The sequence below is a fragment of the Oryctolagus cuniculus genome, chromosome 18 (genome assembly GCF_051225735.1).
Source record: "Oryctolagus cuniculus isolate XC-2025 breed Fujian yellow rabbit chromosome 18, ASM5122573v1, whole genome shotgun sequence".
NCBI lineage: Eukaryota > Metazoa > Chordata > Mammalia > Lagomorpha > Leporidae > Oryctolagus > Oryctolagus cuniculus.
The window spans coordinates 9,034,658-9,055,937 of NC_142884.1; the positions used below are offsets into that span (position 1 = coordinate 9,034,658).

The following is a 21,280-nucleotide window of genomic DNA, read 5'->3' on the forward strand; positions in this document are numbered from 1 at the left end:
ATTCAGCCTGCCGGCGCCTGCCGTGCCGACATCCCATATGGGTGTCAGTTCGAGTCCCAGCTGCTCCACTTCCCATCCAGTTCCCTGCACCCGCGTGGGAGACCTGGAAGAAGCTCCTGCCTCCTGGCTTCAGATTGGAGCAGCCCTGGCCATTACGGCCAACTGGGGAGTGAACCAGCGGATGAAGACCGCTCGCTGTCTGCCTCTCCTCTCTGTGTGACTTTGACTTTCAAATAAATCTTTTCAAAAAAAGGGGGGGGGTGGATTCCGTCTGGAAAGGCAGACTGTAGGACCCGCAACGGATCCTTGGTGGCCCTGGAGGTGTGCGCGGTGCGGGAGAGGACGGGGAGGGGCCCTGCTGGGTGTCCTCAGAGCTGGGTCCCAACTGCTAATGCGCCTGGGAAAGCAGCAGAGGGTGGCCCACGTTCTTGGACCCCTGAAGACTGGGATGGAGCCCCACTTCTGACTTCAGCCTGGCCCAGCCGTGGCCACACCAGCAGATGGAAATCTCTATAGCTCCACTTTTCAAATCAATCAGTCTTAGGAGAAAAAAAAAATGCCTCGCGTGGGGTGCAACTCGGGTACTCTCCCGCGTAGTTCTCGGCGCCAGCCGCTAGGGGGCGCTTGCGGAAGCCTGGAGTCGCACGCTGGGATTGCAGGCCCAGCACTGCCGCGGGGCCGCGGAGACTCCGGGAATTCGAACAATTCCGGAAGGGCGGGCACTGGAAGCGGCGGGACACTCAGAGGGGGCGGGGTGGGGCGCCGGGCGCAGGTCCAGGCCCCCCCCCCCCCCCAGGAGCCGCGGCGACAAAGTGGAGCCACGAGGCCTGGGTAAGAGACCGGGACGGGAGGTACCCATTTATTTATAGAAAGTCTGCTCAAATAGCTACTGCCCCTGAACCACTCGGGGGGACCCCAAGAAGCCCAGCTAAACCTGAAAAAAAAAATAACAAAAACCTGAAGTCAGGAAGGTCAGACTTAACAGTTCAGGGTCAAACAGATGACTGGACACACACGGGACACTCGGCCGTCTGGTCTGAACCCCTCTGGGAGCAGCCCGCATACCAGGTGACCCCCAAGCCCCCAGCCCCGGGGGCTCCCCTCCAGGCTCAGCCTCGCCTGACTGCCAGTCCCCTGCGCTGGTGTAGCCTGTTCCTGGCCGGTGCTGGTGGGTCGTGTGTGGAGGGGGTGACATCCTCCTGCCTCAGGGCCTTTGCACAGGCCCTCCCACAGCGCTGTCACCCGGGGTTGCTCGAGCTGCGTCTCCGCTTCCCCTCAGAGCGCAGGGCTGGGCCCCTGCACAGGCCTTGCCCCTCCCAGGAGACCGACGCAGAGCTGAGGCCCCGCATGGATTTTATTGTCCGTGGCCAGGGGAGTCCCGTGGTCCGTGCGCTGGAGGCTGGGGGTTGGTGGACGCTCTCCTAGGCCGGGCTCGGGGTGAGCGGGCCTGGGTCTGCACTGGATGAAGATCGGGGTCACTCGCCCCGGGGTTCTCTGAGGGCCCCTGAGGTCGGATGGGAGGCAGAGACGCAGCCCCGGGGGTCCCTGGCAGCCAGGGGGCAGCAGCGGCATCCCGCAGGGCCGAAACGGGGAGGGGCCGGTCCTCAGGGGCCCTCAGAGCTCGTCGTGGTGCCGGGTCAGGTCCTCGCCGTAGTTGGTGGCCTGGCTGCCCACGAACATGTTCCAGTTGCCCAGGATCTCGGCTTTGCTCAGACGCCCGTCCTGGAGGGAGGGGCCCGGTCAGCCAGGACCGCTTGGGGAGACCCCTGCCCAGCACTCCCCCCGGCCCGGATCAGCCAGGACCGCTTGGGGAGACCAATGCCCAGCACTCCACCCGGCCCGGGTCAGCCAGGACTGCTTGGGAAGACCCCCACCCAGGTCCCCCACTCCGGGTCAGCCAGGAGGGCGCGGCGAGACCCCTGCCCAGGTCCCCCACCCCGGGTCAGCCAGGACGGCGCGGCGAGACCCCAGCCCCGCCCCCGCCTCACAGGAGCCCGGAGCCCCCCGCGGCACCTTGTCCGTGTCGCTCTCATGCAGCAGGTGGTTGGCCTCTACCAGCGGCTGGTCCTGGGCGGGGGGCAGCACCCAGTGGCCCACCTCACTGCCGTCCAGCTTCCCATCCTGGTTCAGGTCCCGGAAGTCCCGGAACTGCTGCCGCTCCGTCTGCACCCAGGCCGGCTCCTCCTCCCCGGGCTCCGCGGAGTACAGATCCGCTGGGCGCGGACCGGGAGGGGCCAAGGTCAGGGCCGGGGTCCAGCCACAGCCCCCACCTGGGCGGCTCCCCTGGCTGTCTTGGCCCCTTTTTCTGACTCAGAACCCAACTTCCAGGCGGTGCAGGCGGAACGCAGCCGGGACCCAATGGTGCCCCCTATGGGACGCAGGCGTCCCCGGCGGTGGCTTGAGCTGCGCCACAGAGCTAGTCCCGAATAAGTAATTCTTATAAAAAATGTTTTTAAATAAAAAAGCATGGAGACATGGGGCAGCCGTGGGTGCCTGGGTCGTCCTGGGCAGGACCCTCGGCCTCTAAAAGCCTCTCTGGGCACTGCCGGCCGACCCTGGTGGGCAGCCACGCCGGGGAGCAGCCTGGGGCGGGGCGGGGCCCTCAAGGCGGCTCAGCTGCAGGCCAGCGAGTCCTTGCAGGGATTCAGGGCCTTTGCGCTGGCCTTGCTGGGCCTGGAGCGCTGCCCCACACCTGCCGCCCCTCCTCGGTCCTCCCACCCCACCCCCCGCTCGCGCTCCCACAGGCCCGGCTCAGAGGGAGCAGGTGTCCCAAGACTTTGCTTAATGGGGGGGTGGGGTGGGGGTGTATTACAGTATCCACCAATTCACTGGTTACCGTATTTCACTGAGTACTTCCCCCTGTTTGCAGCCTGTGGTTTGGGCCATGCCTTATAGGAAAGGCTTAGCGTAACTTGCGACTTTTGGCTTTTCCCCGACTGATCTAATAGTCGGTGTCTCACAAATGTTGGCGTATTAGAGGCCACAGCACAGTCTCATCATCATCTTCCAGGCTCCCCGTGTGTCTGGATGCGCACTCCCGGGCCCCTGAGCTTGGCCTGTCCCTCCCCGGCCACCTGTGTCTTCATGCACTGACCATGGCCTGCCCCAGCTCCTTCCCTGGCTCACAGCCGTCCCTGGGGTGCCGGGACCCGCAGGAGAGGACACAAGCCCAGGCCGGGCCGAGGGCTGCGCCCCTCCTGTTGGGGCGGCCACTGCGGGGGGAGCGGGCCCACTCACCGATGTACTCCTCCACCTGAACAAAGCCGTCTCTGTTCTTGTCCAGGTCCTCCAGCGTCTCCTGGGGTGGGGGGGAGGGGTCAGAGCCCGTGGGGAATGAGCTGGGCGGGGTGTGGCTGCAGGGGCCGGCCTCGGAGACAGGGGCGTGAGCTGGAGCCAGGGGCCCCTGCGTCCAGCAGTGCACAGGTCCAGTCCCCCAGGGCCAGCTGTCCTGGGGGCACGCTCTTGAAGGGGAGCAAGCCCTTCAGCTGGGCGGGACCCCCACCCCCTCTGCTCTGGGCAGGACCCCCACCCCACTCTGCTCTGGGCAGGACCCCCACCCCCTCTGCTCTGGGCAGGACCCCCACCCCCTCTGCTCTGGGCGGAACCCACAGCCCCTCTGCTCTGGGCGGGACCCCCACCCCACTCTGCTCTGGGCGGGACCCTCACCCCCTTCACTCTGGGTGGGACCCCCTCCCCCTCTGTTCTGGGCAGGACCCCCACCCCACTCTGCTCTGGGCAGGACCCACAACCCCTCTGCTCTGGGCAGGACCCCCACCCCACTCTGCTCTGGGCGTGGACCCGTGCGGCTGTAAGCCCGGTGGGGAGAGATTTCACCCTGGGGCTCGGCAGGGGACATGGGAGAGCAGACGCTGCCCGGCTGCGGGGGACGGGGACGGCGTGGCCGAGGACACTCACGGCGACCACGATGTCGCGCATGTGCGGGAACTCCTCGGGGTGCAGGAAGGCTGTCAGCTCCTCCCGCGTGGCCATGGAGTCGCCGTCCTGGTCCGCCACCCGGAAGCGGCGCTCGTCCCGAGCCAGCATCTTCTTGTAGGTCTCGGCGTCCTCCACGTCGTGGAACTCCTCGCCTGGGGGAGGGAGAGGGCTGGGCCCGATGAGCGTCCCGCGGGGGTCCCGGGCGGCTCCACACAAGGGCACGAGCCGGGTCCCTAACCAGCTAATACTCGGCAACAGTTCACAGACACGAGGGGGCGTCAGCAAGTCCGTGGGGAACGTGGATTATGAACAAATGGCTTTCAAAAACGGTTGCACCCGAATAAACTTGGGTTTTGAAATATTATTTAGTGTATTTGAAAGGCAGAGAGAATCTCCCATCATGCTTTGCTCCTCAGTGCCTGCGGAAGCCAGGAGCCTGGGGCCCGGCCCAGGTCGCCCCATGGGCGGCAGGGACCCAGGCCCGTGGGCCGTCCCCTGCGGCCCCCCAGGGTGCCCCAGTAGGAAGCTGGGGCTGCACTTGGAGCGGGGAAGGCAGGAGCCCAAGAAACACCTTCGCCCCGCCCCGTAACCTAGTACAGGAGCTGACGCTGCCCGGCGACCTCACGATGTCCAGCGTTCTCTGCGCGGACTTGCAGTGAGCGCTTAGGGCGCACCCCAGTGTGTTTCATGCGCACAGGAAGTTCTTTCGGCACCAGGGGAAGGGAGATGTGGCTGGGGTGGGCTCGGGCTGCCCCCCGGCCCCTTCACTCCAAGGTCCAGCAGTGTTTGCAGCCACAGGTGTGAGGGCGCGGCGGGCAAGATCCACCCGGGGAGCTGAGTCAGCCCGGGCGGGCACGGCAGGGCCGCGGGCAGTCGGGGCAGGGAGGCGGCTTTGGGGTTCGCAGAGGGCAGGGGTTAGGGAACGGGACGGGGCTCTGGCAGGGCTGGGGCAGCGGGGTACAGAGACCCAGGTCAAAGGTTAGGAGTCAGGTCGCGTGCGTGCGGGGAGCAGGGCCGGGCCCCGCGCGCGTACCGGGCGCGTAGTGGCCATAGGTGGCGTTGCGCAGCTCCTCCCAACCCACACGCCCGTCGCGGTCCGTGTCGTACGTGTCCCAGGCCGCGCTCACCGAGTCCCGGATGTGCCGCTGCTGCGTGTGCGCGATCCACGCGCGCAGCTCGGCCAGCGACACCCAGCCGTCCCCGTCGCCGGCGCGGTCCATGCGGTCCACGATCCGCCTGCGAGCCGGGGCGGGGCGCCCGTCAGTGCCGAACCCGGCCCCGGCCCCGCCCCCGCTGAACCACGCCCCCGGCTCCGCCCCCGGCTCAGTCCCGCCCAGGCTCCGCCCCGCGCGGCCACGGCCCCGGGCAGCCCCTCCGAGTAGGGCGAAAAACGCGGCCCGAGGTGGGCGGCCGCGCTGGAGGGGGCGGGGCACGTGTCCATCTCGGGGCAGCGCAGGCCCCGCCTCTACCCCAGACTCCGCCCCCTGGGGAAGGACACTCGACCAATTGAGGGCCTCAACACCCTCTCCCGGGCCCCTCGGCCCCGGCCTGCCGGAGTTGGGAAGGGGGCCAGGAGCGGGACGTTCTCCCGCGGGGCGCTTGTTCCAAGACTGGCTCGGAACCGGGTCTCCGGCCGTCTCCGCCCCGCCCGCTGACCACGCCCCTCCAGCTGGCCCCGCCCCTCGGCCCAGCCGGCCCCGCCCCAGGACCGCGGCCCGCAGCCGCGCGGCTCGGCCTCTGCCTCTTGCTCCCGCTCCGCCGGGATCCCGCGAATGTCCGGCCGCTTGGGTCCCCTAGCGGCGCCTGGCCGGGGGTCGTTCGGGCTCAGCCGCTGCACGTGGAGCCCTCCCCGCCTGCAGCCCTCCGCCTCTGGCCAGCACCCCCTACGTGGGGTCCGAGGCTCGCCGGCCTGCGGGCTCTCCCCGGGTCTGCTCTTGCTCTGACCGCCGTCCCCAAGCCCACACCGTCCCTCGAGCTTTGGGCTGCATCGAGCGTGGGCTCCACAGCCCGACACCCTAAGTGCTGGCCGCTCTGTACCTCGTTAGCCCTCTGCAGTGGGCGGGCACACCCAGCAGGCCCTGCCCTGCCGGAGGCCCTCAGCACCCGCCTGGCCCCGCGGTCAGCGCTGGGCTAGCCTGTTGTCCTCTCCCTGCCCCCTGCCCACCGCTCCGCCTCCTGCCCGCTCACCAAACCTTGCAGCCTGCTCCCCTGGCCGGCCACGTCCCCGCTGGGGTCTGCCTCTGGCACCGACATCTGCCCCCTCTCTGCCCTCCCCCTGGCACTCGGGCCTTGCTGCCCCTCGGTCCCCCCACGCTGTGAATTCCTGCACCGCTCGCTCCCCGGCTGCCCCCCCTAAGGGACCTCCACTGCCCCCAGCACCACCGCGCCAGGGATCCTCGCCTGATGGGGTCACTGCTGTGACTCCAGCACCCTAGGCGGGACGGGCCTCGGACCCTGTCCCATCCGCAGGGCATGGACAGGCCGCCCGTGCCTGGCCCCCTCTCAGTCCGGCTCCTGATGAGACTCAGGGCGCAGCCATTATCCTGCCCAGGCCGGCTTTCTGGCCTCATCCCATCTTGCCCATCAGTCTCCCTGGCCATTTAGGGAGCGGAAACTCAGGCCCGGGGTGGGGGTGGGGGGAGGTGTCCCCGACAAAGGAACAGGAGCAGCCTGGGGTTGGGATGGGACCCAGACTGTGTGACCTCAAGTTTTTCCCGCACCTGTCTTCCCCGAGGAGCGAAGGTGGCACCCTCGGTCCCAGCCGCCTCGCGTGCCCGCACCCAGAGCCCTCCGTCCCGCCAGCGCGCCCCTCTGCCTCCCCGCTCCCTCCGAACACGCCCCCTACCCCAGCCGCGCCTGGCTCTCCTCCGGGCTGAGCTGGTCGAATTCCTTGGCCACTTCCCGCCCCAGGAAGGCCTCGTGGTCGTATTGGAAGTTGCCATGCGCGTCGTCGTGCGGGGCTTCGCTCAGGGGTGCCGCCTGGTGCACCCTGCCCTGGCCATGCGGGCCCGCGTCCGGAGGCGGCTTCGCCTGCGCCCCGCGCCTCAGCAGAACCAGGAGCAGCAGAATCGTCGTCGGCCACATCATCGGTCCCTGGGGGGCGGTGCAGGCCAGGGCTGAGGGGTCTCGGGGAGGGGGCTGAGGTGGGCGGGACAGCGGGATTAGCCGGGAGGGCCGGCGTCGGGGAACAGGGCAGGGCGCTCGGAGGCGCAGCCCGCGGCAGAGTCCCGGAGAGGTCCCGAGCCGCAGGGGCAGACGTGGCGCGCGCCGCCCGCGACGTTCAGGGCCCCGTGGCGTCGCTCCCGTGCTGGACCCGACACCCGCACCCAGCCGCCACGAGCCGCCCTCCCAGGCCGGGCCCTGCCCCACGCCCTCCCCGTTACCCGGTCTCCAACTCCGCGGCGCGCTCCACGCGGCGCTCTGCCCGTCTCGCCAAGATGCCCAGTTTGGCCGCCGGCCAGCCGGGCCCCGCCCCCGGCCGCGCAGAGGCCCCGCCCCCCGACCAATGAGCGCCCCGGAGGGCCCCGAGGGGCGGGGCTGGGCACCCCTTGCCACGTCCTCAGCAGAGAGCGGGGTCGCCCACGCCGGACGTGGGGAGGGGGGGCGACGCGGCCGGGCCGAACTACGCGTCCCGGCAGGCTTCGGGGCGCCCTGCCGCCCACCCGCAGGGGCCCTGCCCCCAGAGCCTCATGGGAAATGTATTTCCCACCCCCCTTTGTTAGGACGGCTTAAGGGGAGTGGGAGGAGGCAGCCATCATCGCCAGCAACAAGCACTCAGGACAGACTTCAGTAAAAGTATTACGTAAATATTTGTGAGTGGGAAATACATGCCTTGGAATACAAAAGTGGGTACATGTTAGACGGCAGAGCCAGGAGCCCCGGGCTTGCGCCCCCACCCCACTCCCTCGGCCTCCCCCGCCCCCCCAACTGGAGCACAAACAAGAGGATGGGGGCCCACACGGGTTACAGGCGGTGTGGACGTGGGGGCGGCGAGGCAGGCCCTGGGGCACGGGTCCAGGACTCCTGGAGGCTCAGAGAGGCCGGGATTCCAGGGGTCTCACAGCACGAGAGAGCTGGCTGCCTCGGCCGGCGACCAGCAGCCGGAACAGGGCGTCAGGCAGTGGCCGGGAAGGCGCTCACGTCCTGGGGGCCCTCGTCTTGGGGCAGGAGCGTTCTGATGTCGTCCCCACGGAGAAAGACCCAGGGGGCTAAGGAGAGGAGAAGGGGGCATCAGGCTCCCCGTCCGCGGGCACAGCTGCCTCCCGGCCTCCGCCCACCCACTCCGGGCCCCCCAGGGCTGAGCGCCCCCTCTCCCGGGGTCTCTTCCCACCCCCCCACCTGGCAGCCCACTCCGGGCCCCCAGGGCTGAGCGCCCCCTCTCCCAGAGTCTCCCCCCCTACCTGGCAGCCCGCTCCGGGCCCCCCAGGTCTGAGCGCCCCCTCTCCCAGGGTCTCCCCCCGACCTGGCAGCCTGCTCCGGGCCCCCCAGGTCTGAGCGCCCCCTCTCCCGGGGTCTCCCCCCGACCTGGCAGCCTGCTCCGGGCCCCCCAGGTCTGAGCGCCCCCTCTCCCGGGGTCTCCCCCCGACCTGGCAGCTTGCTCCGGGCCCCCCAGGTCTGAGCGCCCCCTCTCCCGGGGTCTCTTCCCGCCCCCCCCACCTGGCAGCCCGCTCCAGGCCCCCAGGCCTGAGCGCCCCCTCTCCCGGGGTCTCCCCCCGACCTGGCAGCCCGCTCCGGGCCCCCCAGGTCTGAGCGCCCCCTCTCCCGGGGTCTCCCCCCGACCTGGCAGCCCGCTCCGGGCCCCCCAGGTCTGAGCGCCCCCTCTCCCGGGGTCTCCCCCCCACCTGGCAGCCCGCTCCGGGCCCCCCAGGTCTGAGCGCCCCCTCTCCCGGGGTCTCTCCCCCACCTGGCAGCCCCCTCCTCCTCCTCCACGCCAGGGCAGCTCCCGCGGCCACGGCCACCAGCAGCAGGACGCCGACAACGATGCCCGCCACGGTCACCGAGGACTGGGCTGGCCAATCTGCACGGGAGAAGGCCGTGAGCTGCCTCGGGCAGCTGGGGTGCCCCCGGCCCTTCCCAAGCCCGGGCTGCGCGTGGCAGGGGAAGGGCCGGCGGGCGGTGTCCCAGTGCACGGGGCTGGGGCCGGGGAGGTGGGTCACGCGGGGCCAGCAGCAGACAAGGAGCGATCAGAGTGGGCGCAGGCCGGCGGCAGCAGGACGGCAGGCAGGCGGGCGCAGGGAGGACCGGCCGCGGCGGGGCGGGCGGCAGCAAAGGCAGGGAGCCTGGGGCGGCAGGGAGCCTGGGGCGGCAGGAAGCCTGGGGCGGCAGGGCCTCGCTAGCAGGCGGCCACGCTCCCGCGGAGTGGCAGGAGCGCGCACGGGGCGTGGGGAGGAAGGCCAGCCTCGGGACCTCACCCAGCGCCACCGACAGCGGCTGCGGCAGCCCCGCGTGGCGCACCACGCAGCTGTAGCGGTACTCGTCGCCGCTGCGCACGGACAGCGAAGCCCAGGCGTAGAAGGAGCCGTCGCCGTTGGGGCCGAAGCCGCCCTCTCCGGAGCCGGCCGCCATCCCATTCCGGAGGAATCCGAACTGCAGCTCCGGCGGGTAGAAGGAGAAGGCGCTGCAGGTGAGCACGGAGAAGCCGGGAGAGCCGGGCCGGGCCTTCAGGCGCATGGAGGGCGGCTCTGCGGGACACGGGCCGGGCTCAGCGGCCGCTCGCGACCCCGGGCTCGGCCGGCCTGGGTGACAGACACCCACCAGGTGCACCCCAACCAGCCCTCCCCACAGGGGCTGAGCAGCTGCCACGTGCCAGGCGTGATTTCACACTTGTCCACCAATACAAGTCCAGGGCCCGGCACTGTGGAGCAGGAAGCCACAGCCTGTGACACCGGCATCCCACACGGGCGCCGGTTCGAGTCCCGGCGGCTCCACTTCCGGTCCAGCTCCCTGCTGTGGCCTGGGAAAGCAGCGGAAGATGGCCCAAGTGCGTGGGCCCTGCACCCTCCTGGGAGACCCATATAGGAGTTCTAGGCTCCTGGCTTTGGCATGGCCCAGCTCCAATTTGCGGCCGTTTGGGGAGTGAACCAGTGGATGGAATCTCTCTGTCTCTCCCTCTCTAACTCTGCCTTTCAAATAATCTTTTTAAAAGTTTTTTCCAGGTCTAGATGAGCTCAGTTAGTGAATTCTTCAGAACACTACAGACTAACTCTGCTCTTACACAAAACCTTTAGGAAGTAAAGAGACAACCTCCCAGCACATTTTATGAGGCCACAACGCCTCCCACGGACGCCACAAGGAAGGGAACTTAAGGCTAACGTCGCTCATGAAAACAGACCCAGGTCCGTAAACGCAGTATCAGCAGACGAAGTCACCATCCTACATAAAGGATAACACGGCATGACCAAGTCCAGTGTATCCCAGAAATGCAAGGTTGGTTTACAAGGGAAAACAAAACAAAAAACAAACAAACAAAAACTGCTGTGGCATAGTGGGTAAAACCACTGTGGATAAATTCCCATAGGGGGGCTGGTTCGAGTCCTGGCTGCTCCACTTCTGATCCAGCTCCCTGCTCATGAGCCTGGGAAAGCAGTGGAAGATGGTCCAAGTGCTTGGGCCCCTGCACCCACATGGGAGACCTGGAAGAAGCTCCTGGCTCCTGGCTTTGGATCAGCCCAGCTCTGGCCGTTGTGGCCATCTGGGGAGTGAACTAGCGGATGGAAGATGTCCCCCCACCTCCGTCTCTCTCTCTCTCCCTCTCTCTGACTACTCCACATCCCAAATAAACAAATAAAGGGAAAAAAGCAAATGCCACTGGGTAAGATTTACCGCTGCTCATGAAACCGACTCTCCTCTGCCAGCTGGGCGTTGGAGGGGTTCCTTTGACAATGGGGAGAACAACAAGAACCCTACAGCTCTTGTCACGTTTGATGTAAAATGCTGAGGGTCCCCCGTGGATCTGAGGATACAGTATCTCCACCATAACCACTTCTACTCAGTCCTTTACTGGGACTCCTAGCCAGTGCAGTAAAGCAAGGAAAGAAACAAAAGGCACTGAAATTGGAAAATACACAAAACTCGTCACAGATGATAGATCCCAAGAGGATCCATAAAGATTTGTCAGGAACAGACTCAGCCAAGTTTCCAGATACAGGCCCGCGTGTGAAAGGAGCAGTGGCTGTATGAACCAGCTACGAACAACTGGGGAGTGAAACTTTTAAAAATCGTTTACAGAAGCGTCAACATCCAGGACTTAGGAATAATCCTAAGTGACAACGTGCCAGCCTTGACATTGAATACTGACAGGAATTAAAGGACGCCAAAGAGGACAGGGGTGGGGGCGTCTGACCCAGCAGCTGAGCTCCCGTACCAGAAACGGGGGTGGGGGTGGGGCCTCCAGTCCTGCTCCCTGCTAATGCCTGGGAGGCAGCAGGTGAGGGCTCAAGTGCGGGGGTTCCTGCCACCCACGGGGGAGACCCGGATGGAGCTTGGGGCTCCTGGCTTCAGCCTGACCCGGCCTGGTTGATGCAGGCATCGGGGAGTGAGCAGAGGATGGGATGTATCTTGCTCGCTCGCTGCCCCCCCCCCATCTCTCTCTCTCTCTGTGTTTTTAAAGTCAATCAATAAAAATCAAAACAAAACTTGGGGCATGTGTCTGGCCCAGCGGCTAAGACGCTTGCGTCCCACTCGGGCTGTCTCTCCCCATCGCAGCTTCGTGCGAGTGCACGTCCTGGGAGGCCTGGGCTGACTTCCGGCTCCTGGCTTTGGCGGGCCCAGCCCTGGCCATTGTGGGAATCTGGGGAGTGGACCAGCGGGCGGAAACTCCCTGCCTGATCAGTACCTACATCTCGGGAAAGCCCCGCTGTGTCGGCACTGAGCCTGCACACAGTTTTGTCTTGTCGTACACCCTACACGGCACAGAACGACTCTACCCGCCTTCACCCTCTCGGAGGTGTCCGGTCGCCTGGAGATGCTGTAGAGCATCCCGGAGCCGGGCACGGACTCTACACAGACGCCAAGCCGTCCTAGTGAGGGGCCCGGGCGTCTGCACATGCGGCGTCCTGCCCGGGGTCTGCACTGCGCCCCGTGGTGGATTAGACGACCCGGTGTTGTTCAGATGTCAGATCGTCCACGGGGATCTGTACACCCCATCCGATCACAGTCAAAGTCCAGCAGGATTCTTTTGAGGGGTGGAAATTGACGAGTCGATTCTAACGCTAAAGAAACGCTGGGGGTCAGCGCTGTGGCGCAGCAGGTAAAGCCACCGCCTGCAGTGCCGGCATCCCACGTGGGCGCCATGGAGCGCTGGCTGCTCCACTTCCGATCCGGCTCTCTGTATGGCCTGGGAAAGCAGTAGAAGATGGCCCAGGTCCTTGGGCCCCTGCACCCATGTGGGAGACCCAGAAGAAGATCCTGGCCCCTGGTTTCAGATCAGCGCAGCTCTGGCCATTGTGACCAATTGGGGAGTGAACCAGCGGGTGGAAGACCTCTCTCTCTCTCTCTCTCTCTCTCTCTCCCTCTCTCCCTCTCTCCCCGCACTGCCTCTCCTCTCTAACTCTTTCAAATAAATAAATAAATAAATAAATAAATAAATGCCAGTGGGGTCAGGGGAGAAGTGCGGATGAACGAGGGAGGGGCAGGGGAAAAGAGAGAGATCTGGCCCCCTTCGGCTTCCTCTTCTTAACAAACAAACAAAAGGCCAGGGCAGCATGGTGGTGTGTATCTCCTATCAGAGCTGGGCCAGCCCAGGTTGCCCTGCCTCCCACCCACCTCCCTGCTAACTCACTTGGGAAGGTGATGGGAATGGTGCAGGGATGAGGGAGACCTGGATGGAGTTTCTGGCTCCTGGCTTCCACCGGATCCAGACCCCGAGGCCGCCTGGGGATGCTGGCTCTGCAGGTGGTGGCTTTACCAGCTGCGCCACAGCACCGGCCCCCCAAATAAATAAATCTTTAAAAGGCGCGCAGAGGGGGGGGCTGGCATGGCGGTGCAGCAGGCTAAGCCACATCCTACATGCCGGCATCCCATATGAGCACCTGTTTAGGTCCCAGCTGCTCCACTTTGGATCTAGCTCCCTGCTAAGGACCTGAAAAATGCAGTGGAAGACGGCCCAAGTGCCCGGGTCTCTGCCACCCAGCTGGGAGACCCGGATGGAATTCCAGGCTCTGGGCTTCAGCCTGAAATTCCCTCTCTCTCTTCTCTGTAACTCTGGTAACTCTGCCTTTCAAATAAATTATATATATATATGTGTGTGTGTGTGTGTGTGTGTGTGTGTGTGTGTGTATATATATATATATATATATATGTATGTATAAAGAATGTCAATGAGGAAGACCTGACACTATAAAAATCTTCGAAGCAAAGCAAGGAAAAGGCTTTGTAACATTGGCCTTGGCAATGATTTCCTGGATGTGACACCAGAAACAGGCAACACAGCAAAAACTGCCGAGGGGGGCTACTGAAGAAACTGCCCAGGAGAGGAAGCAGCCAGCAGGGTGGAAAGAGATCTGAAAACCCGTGTCTCAAGAGAGGTCGGGGGCCGGCGCTGTGGCACAGCCGGTTAAAGCCCCGGTCTGCAGTGCTGGCATCCCATATGGGCCCTGGTTCGAGTTCCAGCTGCTCCACTTCCAATCCAGCTCTCTACTGTGGTCTGGGAAAGCAGTGGAAGATGGCCCGAGTCCTTGGGCCCCTGCACCTGCGTGGGAGACCCAGAAGAAGCTCCTGGCTCCTGGCTTCAGATCGGCCCAGCTCCAGCCGTTGCAGCCAAATGGGGAGTGAACCAGAGGATGAAGACCCCCCCGCCTCTCTGTAACTCTACCTTTCAAATACATAAAGAAATCTTGAGAGAGAGAGAGAGAGAGAGAGAGAGAGGTTATGATCTGATATATAAGGAACTCCTACAACTCAGTAAAAAAAACGGAGCAGTCCAGTTCAGAACAGGCAGGGGGCCTGGAGCAGCCAGCCCAGGGCTGGGCGTGGCCTCTGAGTTCCCCTCCTCCCAGCGTGGCAGAAAGCAGACTTGGCAGTTTTTTGCTAAGCGGGAAGCCAGCCGGCGGCCCCTCTCCGCAGCTGCCTCTCTGGCAAGTCGGCAGAATCTGCTGCAGTGAGGCCCACGGCCAAGGGCAAGGCCCCGGCCATCAGCAGTTCTGTTTATGCTTACTCGTGTTTCTAGCAATGATGAGACGTTGGGGAGGAGTTCATGGACAACATCCGTGGTCAAAAACTGCACGGAATCTCGAGGTTTTGACACAAGAAGGAACTTATGTTTCACTCCATTTTTCCATGAACTTAAAAAAAAAAAAAAAAGATTGAGGCCGGCGCTGTGGCGTAGCAGGTAAAGCCGCTGCCTGCAGTGCCGCCATCCCATATGGGGACCGCTTCGAGTCCCAGCTGCTCCACTTCTGATCTAGCTCCCTGCTATGGCCTGTGAAAGCAGTAGAAGATGCCCAAGTCCGGTTGGTGCCGCGGCTCACTAGGCTAATCCTCTGCCTGCAGCACCGGCACCCCGGGTTCTAGTCCTGGTCGGGGCGCCGGATTCTGTCCCGGTTGCCCCTCTTCCAGGCCAGCTCTCTGCTGTGGCCCGGGAGTGCAGTGGAGGATGGCCCAAGTGCTTGGGCCCTGCACCCCATGGGAGACCAGGAGAAGCACCTGGCTCCTGCCATAGGATCAGTGTGGTGCGCCGGCCGCGGCAGCCATTGGAGAGTGAACCAACGGCAAAAGGAAGACCTTTCTCTCTGTCTCTCTCTCTCACTGTCCACTCTGCCTGTCAAAAAAAAAAAAAAAGTGCCCAAGTCCTTGGGCCCCTGCACCCACGTGGGAGACCAAGAAGAAGCTCCTGGCTCCTGGCTTTGGATCGGTGCAGCTCCAGCCATTGCGGCCATTGGGAAGTGAACCAGCGGATGGAAGACCTCTCTCTGTCACTCTGACTTTCAAATAAACAAGTACATTTTAGGGGAAAAAAAGGTTTATTTATATAAAAGGCAGAGTGACAGAGATGAGACAGAGATTGTCCATCCACTGGTTCATTCTCCAAATGCCTGCAGCAGCCAGAGCTGGGCCAGGCTGCAGCCGGGAGCCTGGAGCTGCACGGGGCCTCCCACGTGGGCAGGCAGGGGCTGCATCCACGCAGGAGCTCGTCCTCCGCTGCTTCCCAACACGGTCAAACTGGAGAGAGAGGCCACGCGCGCAGCAGGCGCCTGGCAGCGGTGCAACTACACCGGGCCATGGACACGCACACGCGCAGACACGGGCCCGAGGGGCCTCCCAGGCGCCGGCGAGAGCGCGAAGGGGGTCTCCCCTCTCCCTCCACCAGGCGCGGGCAGACGCCCACCGCCCGGTAAAGGCCACCTCAGTGCAGGAGAGGCGGGGACGGAGTGGGAACCAGACCCGGGGCATCGGGGCGGGGGCGCACGCACAGCGGACGCCCACGGCCCAGAGACGGCGCCCGGGCGGGGTCCCAGGGCGGCGCCGGGGAAGGGGAGGCCCGCAGAGGGAGCCCCAGTGCGCGGGGGGGCTCTGCGGGCGGGGCGGGGCTGGGCCTACAGGGGCAGGAGCCAAGGAAAGAAAACCCGTGACGCGGGGGAGAGGACCCGCGTGCGGGGCGCGGGAGGCAGAACCTGAAGGTGGAGCGCAGTGTGGACTAACGGACTCGGCTCCGCCACGCAGACAGGCGTTAATGCAGGCGCGGTAGAAGACCCCACATCTCTGCGGGGAGATGCCCAGGCCAGGGAGCCTTCGCCCGGGGAGCCTTCCCCCGGAAAGGAACCGGCCAGACTGCATAAAGCAAGCCAGTGATTCTTTTTTTTTTTTTTTTTTTGGACAGGTAGAGTTATAGACAGTGAGACAAAGACAGAGAGAAAGGTCTTCCTTTGCCGTTGGTTCACCCTCCAATGGCAGCTGCGGCCAGCGCACCGCGCTGATCCGAAGCCAGGAGTCAGGTGCTTATCCTGGTCTCCCATGGGGTGCAGGGCCCAAGCACTTGGGCCATCCTCCACTGCACTCCTGGGCCACAGCAGAGAGCTGGCCTGGAAGAGGGGCTACCGGGACAGAATCCGGTGCCCCAACCGGGACTAGAACCCGGGGCGCCAGTGCCGCAAGCAGAGGATTAGCCTAGTGAGCCGCGGCGCCGACCCCACAAGCAGGTAATTCTATCATTGCCACCAGGAGAAAAGAAATACCTAAAAGCAAAGTAAAAACCTCAAAAATTTAAATTTATTAGTATTACTATGAACTCATGATATAGTGTCTCATTAAAAAATAAAATTTCAAAATTTTTAATTATTTATTTGGAAAGCACAGTAACAGAGAGACGGGGCGGGGGCGAAGAGAGAGAGAAAGAGAGAGAGAGAGAGAATCTTCCCTCTGCTGGTTCATTCCCCAAACGGCCACAACAACTGGGACTGGGCCAGCCGGAAACCAGAAGCCAGAAACCCTATCCAGGTCTCCCATACGGGGGGCAGGGGCCCAAGGACCTGGGCCATCTTCTGCTGCCTTCCCCAGTGATTCAGCAAGGAGCTGGATGGGGAGTAGCCAGAACTTGAACCAGTAACCCAGTATGGAATGCTGGCATCACTGTGCCACAATGCCAGTCCAAAGGACTTGGAAGCCAATCTGAAGATGATGTCAATAACTTGAGAATGTCCAATATGAACTTCAAAAAGAATAAAGTCTAAAGGGGCAGGTGTGGGGAGGCAGCAGGTTAAGGTGCCCCTGGAGGCACCTGTCCCCCATGTCGGCGTGCCTGGATTCCAGTCCCAGCACCTGTGCTTCTAACTCAGCTTCCTGCGGGAGCCAGCACGAGATGACTCAAGGACTTGGCTCCCTGCTACCCCACAGGGGACCTGGATGGACTTCCGGGCTCCTGGCTTCGGACTGACCCAGCACTGGATGTTGCACAAGATTGGGAAGTGACCAAGTGGACAAAAGATGGCTGGATCTCTGTCCCAGTCGCTCTGTTGCTCTGCTTTTCAAGTAGAGGGAAATAACTAAATAAAATACATGACGGGATCTATGAGTTCATAATGAACCTAAACAAAATGAAACTTTATGGGCTGCCAACCACTGAAGGCCGACAGTTGATGATGATCTTCTGTTCAGAATCCAGGTAACAAATGAAGAGGCTGAGAAAAGTCAGAATCCTGTCCAAAATGGGCTGAGCTGTGTCCCCAGCTTCCAAGCTTGCATGTGTCTCACTAATAAAATCTGAACCCTAGGACCTCAGAAAGTGGCCACATGTGGAGATGGAGGAGGCAACGAAGGTCATGTGAAGGTCATATAAGTAGCCCTCATAAAGCCACCACAGGGACTGCACCCTAACAACCTGATCACTTCTCAACACTGTAACTGCATTAAACATCCACCCTCTTAGTGCCATTAAGACTTTGGTGAACAGGCACCTCTGGAAGACACCCAGACCAACAGCCACCCCTTCGTAACTCCTAATGAAGCAACAGAACAAGGCGATGGCTGCCGATGGTTGCTAAAACCATCAGGAGAAACTATGGAGGCTCTCCTAGTAACACCTAAACTGGGTGGTCGACTAGCACGTTGCAAAGACACATGGAGCACCTGGGCACAGACATACACCAACCACCTGGAGAGTTTTCTTGCCCTCTCCCTCTCCACAAAAAAACCAAAAAACCCAGAATCTGATCAAGCTTCTCAAGCAGAAGAGGAATACCATGTTCAGCAACACCACAGGGAGGCAAATGGCTAACACCAGCCTGCAGTGAGCTCAACAGGGCAAGCGCCTGGCTTTCTTCACAGCAAAATTGCTGGGGAGAAAAATCTACAGATTAACAGATATCACAAAAAATTAAATTAACTCAAAATGGGTTACGGAACTAAATGTTGAAAGCAAAACTGTAAACCCCTAAAGACAGCACAAGAGAAGATCTAGGTGACCTTGGGTTTATTCACAACTTCTGGTCTACAACCCGCAGAACACCATCCATGAGACCAGAAAACGGTGAGAAGTTGGACTTCATTGAAATGTAAAACTCTGCTCTGTGAAAGACACTGCTAAGAGAGAGGAAAAGCTGCAGACTGCAGGACATATTGGCAAAACGCCCCTCAGATAAAGTGGCATCCGACACACAAAAGAAGCCTTAAAACTCAGCACTACAATGAAGACACAGAAGAGATGGATGGACTCAAAGCCACGTGTGGGTCTGGGGTGGATCGGATTCAAACTCTAAAACACAGGGAAATGTGAACAGGAGCCGGAATCCAATGACATTAGGGAGTTGTAGGTGTGACGACAGTTTTGTTATTAATTTTTTTCTAGGAGCTCTTTCCTGGTGGGGTGATGAACTACTTATAAATGAGACACAAATAAATAAGTCTTTAAATAAATAAATAAATGAGACACAAACCCTGACGTCTGGGGGCAAACAGGGATGACCACTGGTGAGATTCACCAGGGGGGTACCTACCGCAGACTGGCTCTCTACTTACATGAAGGTGGAAATGTGCCATAATTAAAAAAAAAAAAAAAAAGGCAGAAATAACAGCAAAACTACCTGGTTGAGTCCCTAGGTCCCCTTGTAGCCACGCCCAGTGATAGTGGCCTTTCTGCTTTTGTGGGGGGGGGTGGTCAGGAGGGTCCACAGGCGGCCCGACCACTCTGCCTAGCACTGAGGACAAACTCAGCCCATGTTTGCTGAGCAGATGGGGTGGGGGTGCAGGGGTGTCTGGGGAGAAGAGAGCGGACTCTACCCACGGAGTGGGGGGGCACTTCTCCAGGAAAGTGATAGCCATCTGGGCCCTGAGAGGCAGGAAGGGCTGGGGACGCGGGCTGGTGCGTGGAGGGGGCGTGGCCGCAGCCAAGGGCAGCTGGTTGGCTATGATGAGGACTTCAAGACCGGGGTCCCCAGGCAGGGGGGTGAGGGGGACGCACAGGGTGGGCGGCACTCACCCTTCCACTCCAGGTTGCCGCGGCCCCTCTCCAGGTGCCCCAGCAGCCGCTGGGGGCAGGAGGTGAGCAGGAAGGTTCTCTCCTTGCTGACCGCCTCGGCCTGCTGCTGCCACCTGGTGCTGATCCGCAGGGCCTCGGGCCACTCCCCAGCCCAGCTGCCCTGCTTGGGGTCGAAACTCATGAAGTCCTCACCGTTCAGGGCGAACTTGGCTGTGGGCACCGAGGCGTTGTCTGGGCCCAGCTCACAGCCCAGCAGGCCCTGCAGGGTGTAGGAACCTGGCGGGGGCACACACTCGGGTCAGCAGGCCCGGGAGCCAGCCCCCAGCCCCTCCCGCAGCCCAGCCGGGCCAGCCTCACCTTCCCCCAGCACTTCGAGAGCTTCCAGAAAGAGCTGCTGTTTGTTCTTCAGGTCCACGGTCTCTTTCTCCCAGTACCAGGACACCTGGCTTTCCCAGATCCAAGCCCCATAGGGCTCCGCCTCCGACCGCCTGTTGCTGTAGCTCAGGTACTGCTGGGGGCCCAGCCAGCCGGACACAAAGAAGGAGGGAGTCCCCCCATGGGGGTCGGTCACGGCCGTGATGTGGTACAGGAGGGAGAGATGGCTCCCTGTGGGGACAGACGGAGGGGAAGAGAGCCCATGGTGGGGGCACCTAGACTGGGGTGGGGTACAGACGGGGGGGGGGGACCAGAGAGAGGGGACAGAGACCCAGAGAGAGGGGCAGAGACCCAGAGAGAGAGGGGACAGAGACCCAGAGAGAGAGGACAGAGACCCAGAGAGAGAGGACAGAGACCCAGAGAGAGAGGGGACAGAGACCCAGAGAGAGGGGCAGAGACCCAGAGAGAGAGGGCAGAGACCCAGAGAGAGGGGCAGAGACCCAGAGAGAGAGGGGACACAGGCCCAGAGAGAGAGGGCAGAGACCCAGGGAGAGAGGACAGAGACCCAGAGAGAGGGGACAGAGACCCAGAGAGAGAGAGGACAGAGACCCAGAGAGAGAGGACAGAGACCCAGAGAGAGAGGGGGCAGAGACCCAGAGAGAGAGGGGACAGAGACCAGGGAGAGGTGACAGAGACCAGGGACAGAGGACAGAGACCCAGAGAGAGAGGACAGAGGCCCAGAGAGGGGACAGAGACCCAGAGAGGGGACAGAGACCCAGGGAGAGGTGACAGAGACCAGGGAGAGGGGACGGAGACGCGAGGGCAGGGTGGGTACAGGGATCAGCAGGAAGCCGCCGAGCGGGGGGAAGCGCCGGGCTGGAGGCCTGGGACCCGGCTCCCCTCGCCTTCGGCGCCGCGGCCTCCTCCGCGCGCGGGCCTCACCTGCAGCCAGGGTCCCGGGAAGCAGGCAGAGCAGGAGGCGCAGCGCGCCGGGCAGAAGCCGGGGGCGCCCCATGCTGCGTGGCCGAGCTGGGGCGGGAGGGGCGCGTGACTGTCGGACCCCGCCCCGCCCCTCCCCGGGGGCCCGCGCCTGGGGTCCGGGGCTGGAGCTGCGGAGGCCGCCGCGCCGGCCACTGCGTGAACTTTCGCCCCGCGGCGGGAGCGGCCGGGTTAATGAGTGACCGGGCGGCGGGGCCTCTCCCGAGCGGGGCCGGCCACCCCAGCGCCGCAGCCCGGACCTGCTCCCGTGACTGCAGACCCCGGTTCCTCTCTCACATCCTCTTCCCAGGCGTCTGCTCCAGCCCCACCCCCCGAGCCGGCGCGGCGCGCCTCGCCCCTGCTTCCCCTTGCAGAGCGCGGGCCGGGGAGTGGACGCAGCGCCCCCTACTACGTCCTCGGCGCCGGCCCTGTCCGCGGACAGGGCGGCCCGTGGAAAGGAAAAAGTACGCTCGGATTTCCAAAACTCTGCACGGGACGACGCGTCTTTAACTGCGCTTTGCTGGGTGCCTCAGCTTGCTCCTGGAGACCCCTCCCCAGGGACCCCCCCCCCCCCCCGGCTGCCCCTGGCCCCGGTGCCTCCCAACTCCCGGCCCCGCTGGGACTTCCACAAGCACACACACTTCCCATAAGCTGCCTTCTTGGCTTTCTTTTCAAACTTGCATTTATGACAGACACAGATCTGCCATCTGCCGGCGCATTCGCCAAATGCCCACAACAGCTGGGGCTGGGCCAGGCCAAAGCCCGGAGCCAGGAATTCCACCGCGGGTGGCACTTGTGTGCGCCGCCTCCCAGGGGAGGAGCCGGGACTCCACAGGCACTGCCCGCCCGCACGCATGCCGGCGGCCCCTCCGGGCACCCAGGGCCGGCCACCTCCTGGAGAGCAGGGACCGGGATGCGGCAGAGGTGCTGCTTCGAGTGCTCACCGCTGCGCAGGGCTGAAGCCGCAGGGGAGAGGCCCTTCCTGGCCGGTTGCAGCAGTCTCCGGCTCGCCTGCACCCCCCACATCCTTCCTCTCCCTCCACCCCCCTGCGGCTATGTGGGGTGCCCGCAGGTGGGCCAAGG

At 63.3% G+C, this 21,280-nt stretch overlaps 2 protein-coding genes across 5 annotated transcripts; both read right to left on the reverse strand.

Annotated features, from left to right (window-relative positions):
- Nucleotides 1-832: 832 nt before the first annotated feature.
- RCN3 (reticulocalbin 3) lies at nt 833-7,559 on the reverse strand. Of its 4 annotated transcripts, none has more exons than XM_089318922.1 (7): nt 7,320-7,559; nt 6,782-7,029; nt 5,064-5,172; nt 3,916-4,088; nt 3,238-3,298; nt 2,014-2,213; nt 833-1,722 (listed from the first exon to the last, which is right to left on the reverse strand). In XM_089318922.1, the coding sequence occupies exons 4-7, from the start codon at nt 4,042-4,044 to the stop codon at nt 1,615-1,617; spliced, it is 498 nt and encodes a 165-aa protein (XP_089175048.1). In that variant the 5' UTR covers nt 4,045-4,088; nt 5,064-5,172; nt 6,782-7,029; nt 7,320-7,559; the 3' UTR covers nt 833-1,614. The 4 variants fall into 4 exon arrangements, with proteins under 4 accessions (XP_089175048.1, XP_089175047.1, XP_051696636.3 ...); XM_089318921.1 differs by having other exon boundaries at nt 6,782-7,074; XM_051840676.3 differs by having other exon boundaries at nt 4,970-5,172; nt 7,320-7,448.
- A 162-nt stretch (nt 7,560-7,721) lies between these two features.
- FCGRT (Fc gamma receptor and transporter) lies at nt 7,722-20,272 on the reverse strand. The gene is given in 6 exon segments (NM_001122937.2): nt 7,722-8,144; nt 8,840-8,953; nt 9,348-9,617; nt 18,845-19,120; nt 19,202-19,450; nt 20,162-20,272. Coding segments are annotated over 6 exon segments (1,077 nt in total). The 5' UTR covers nt 20,235-20,272; the 3' UTR covers nt 7,722-8,049.
- Between the last annotated feature and the right edge of the window lie 1,008 nt (nt 20,273-21,280).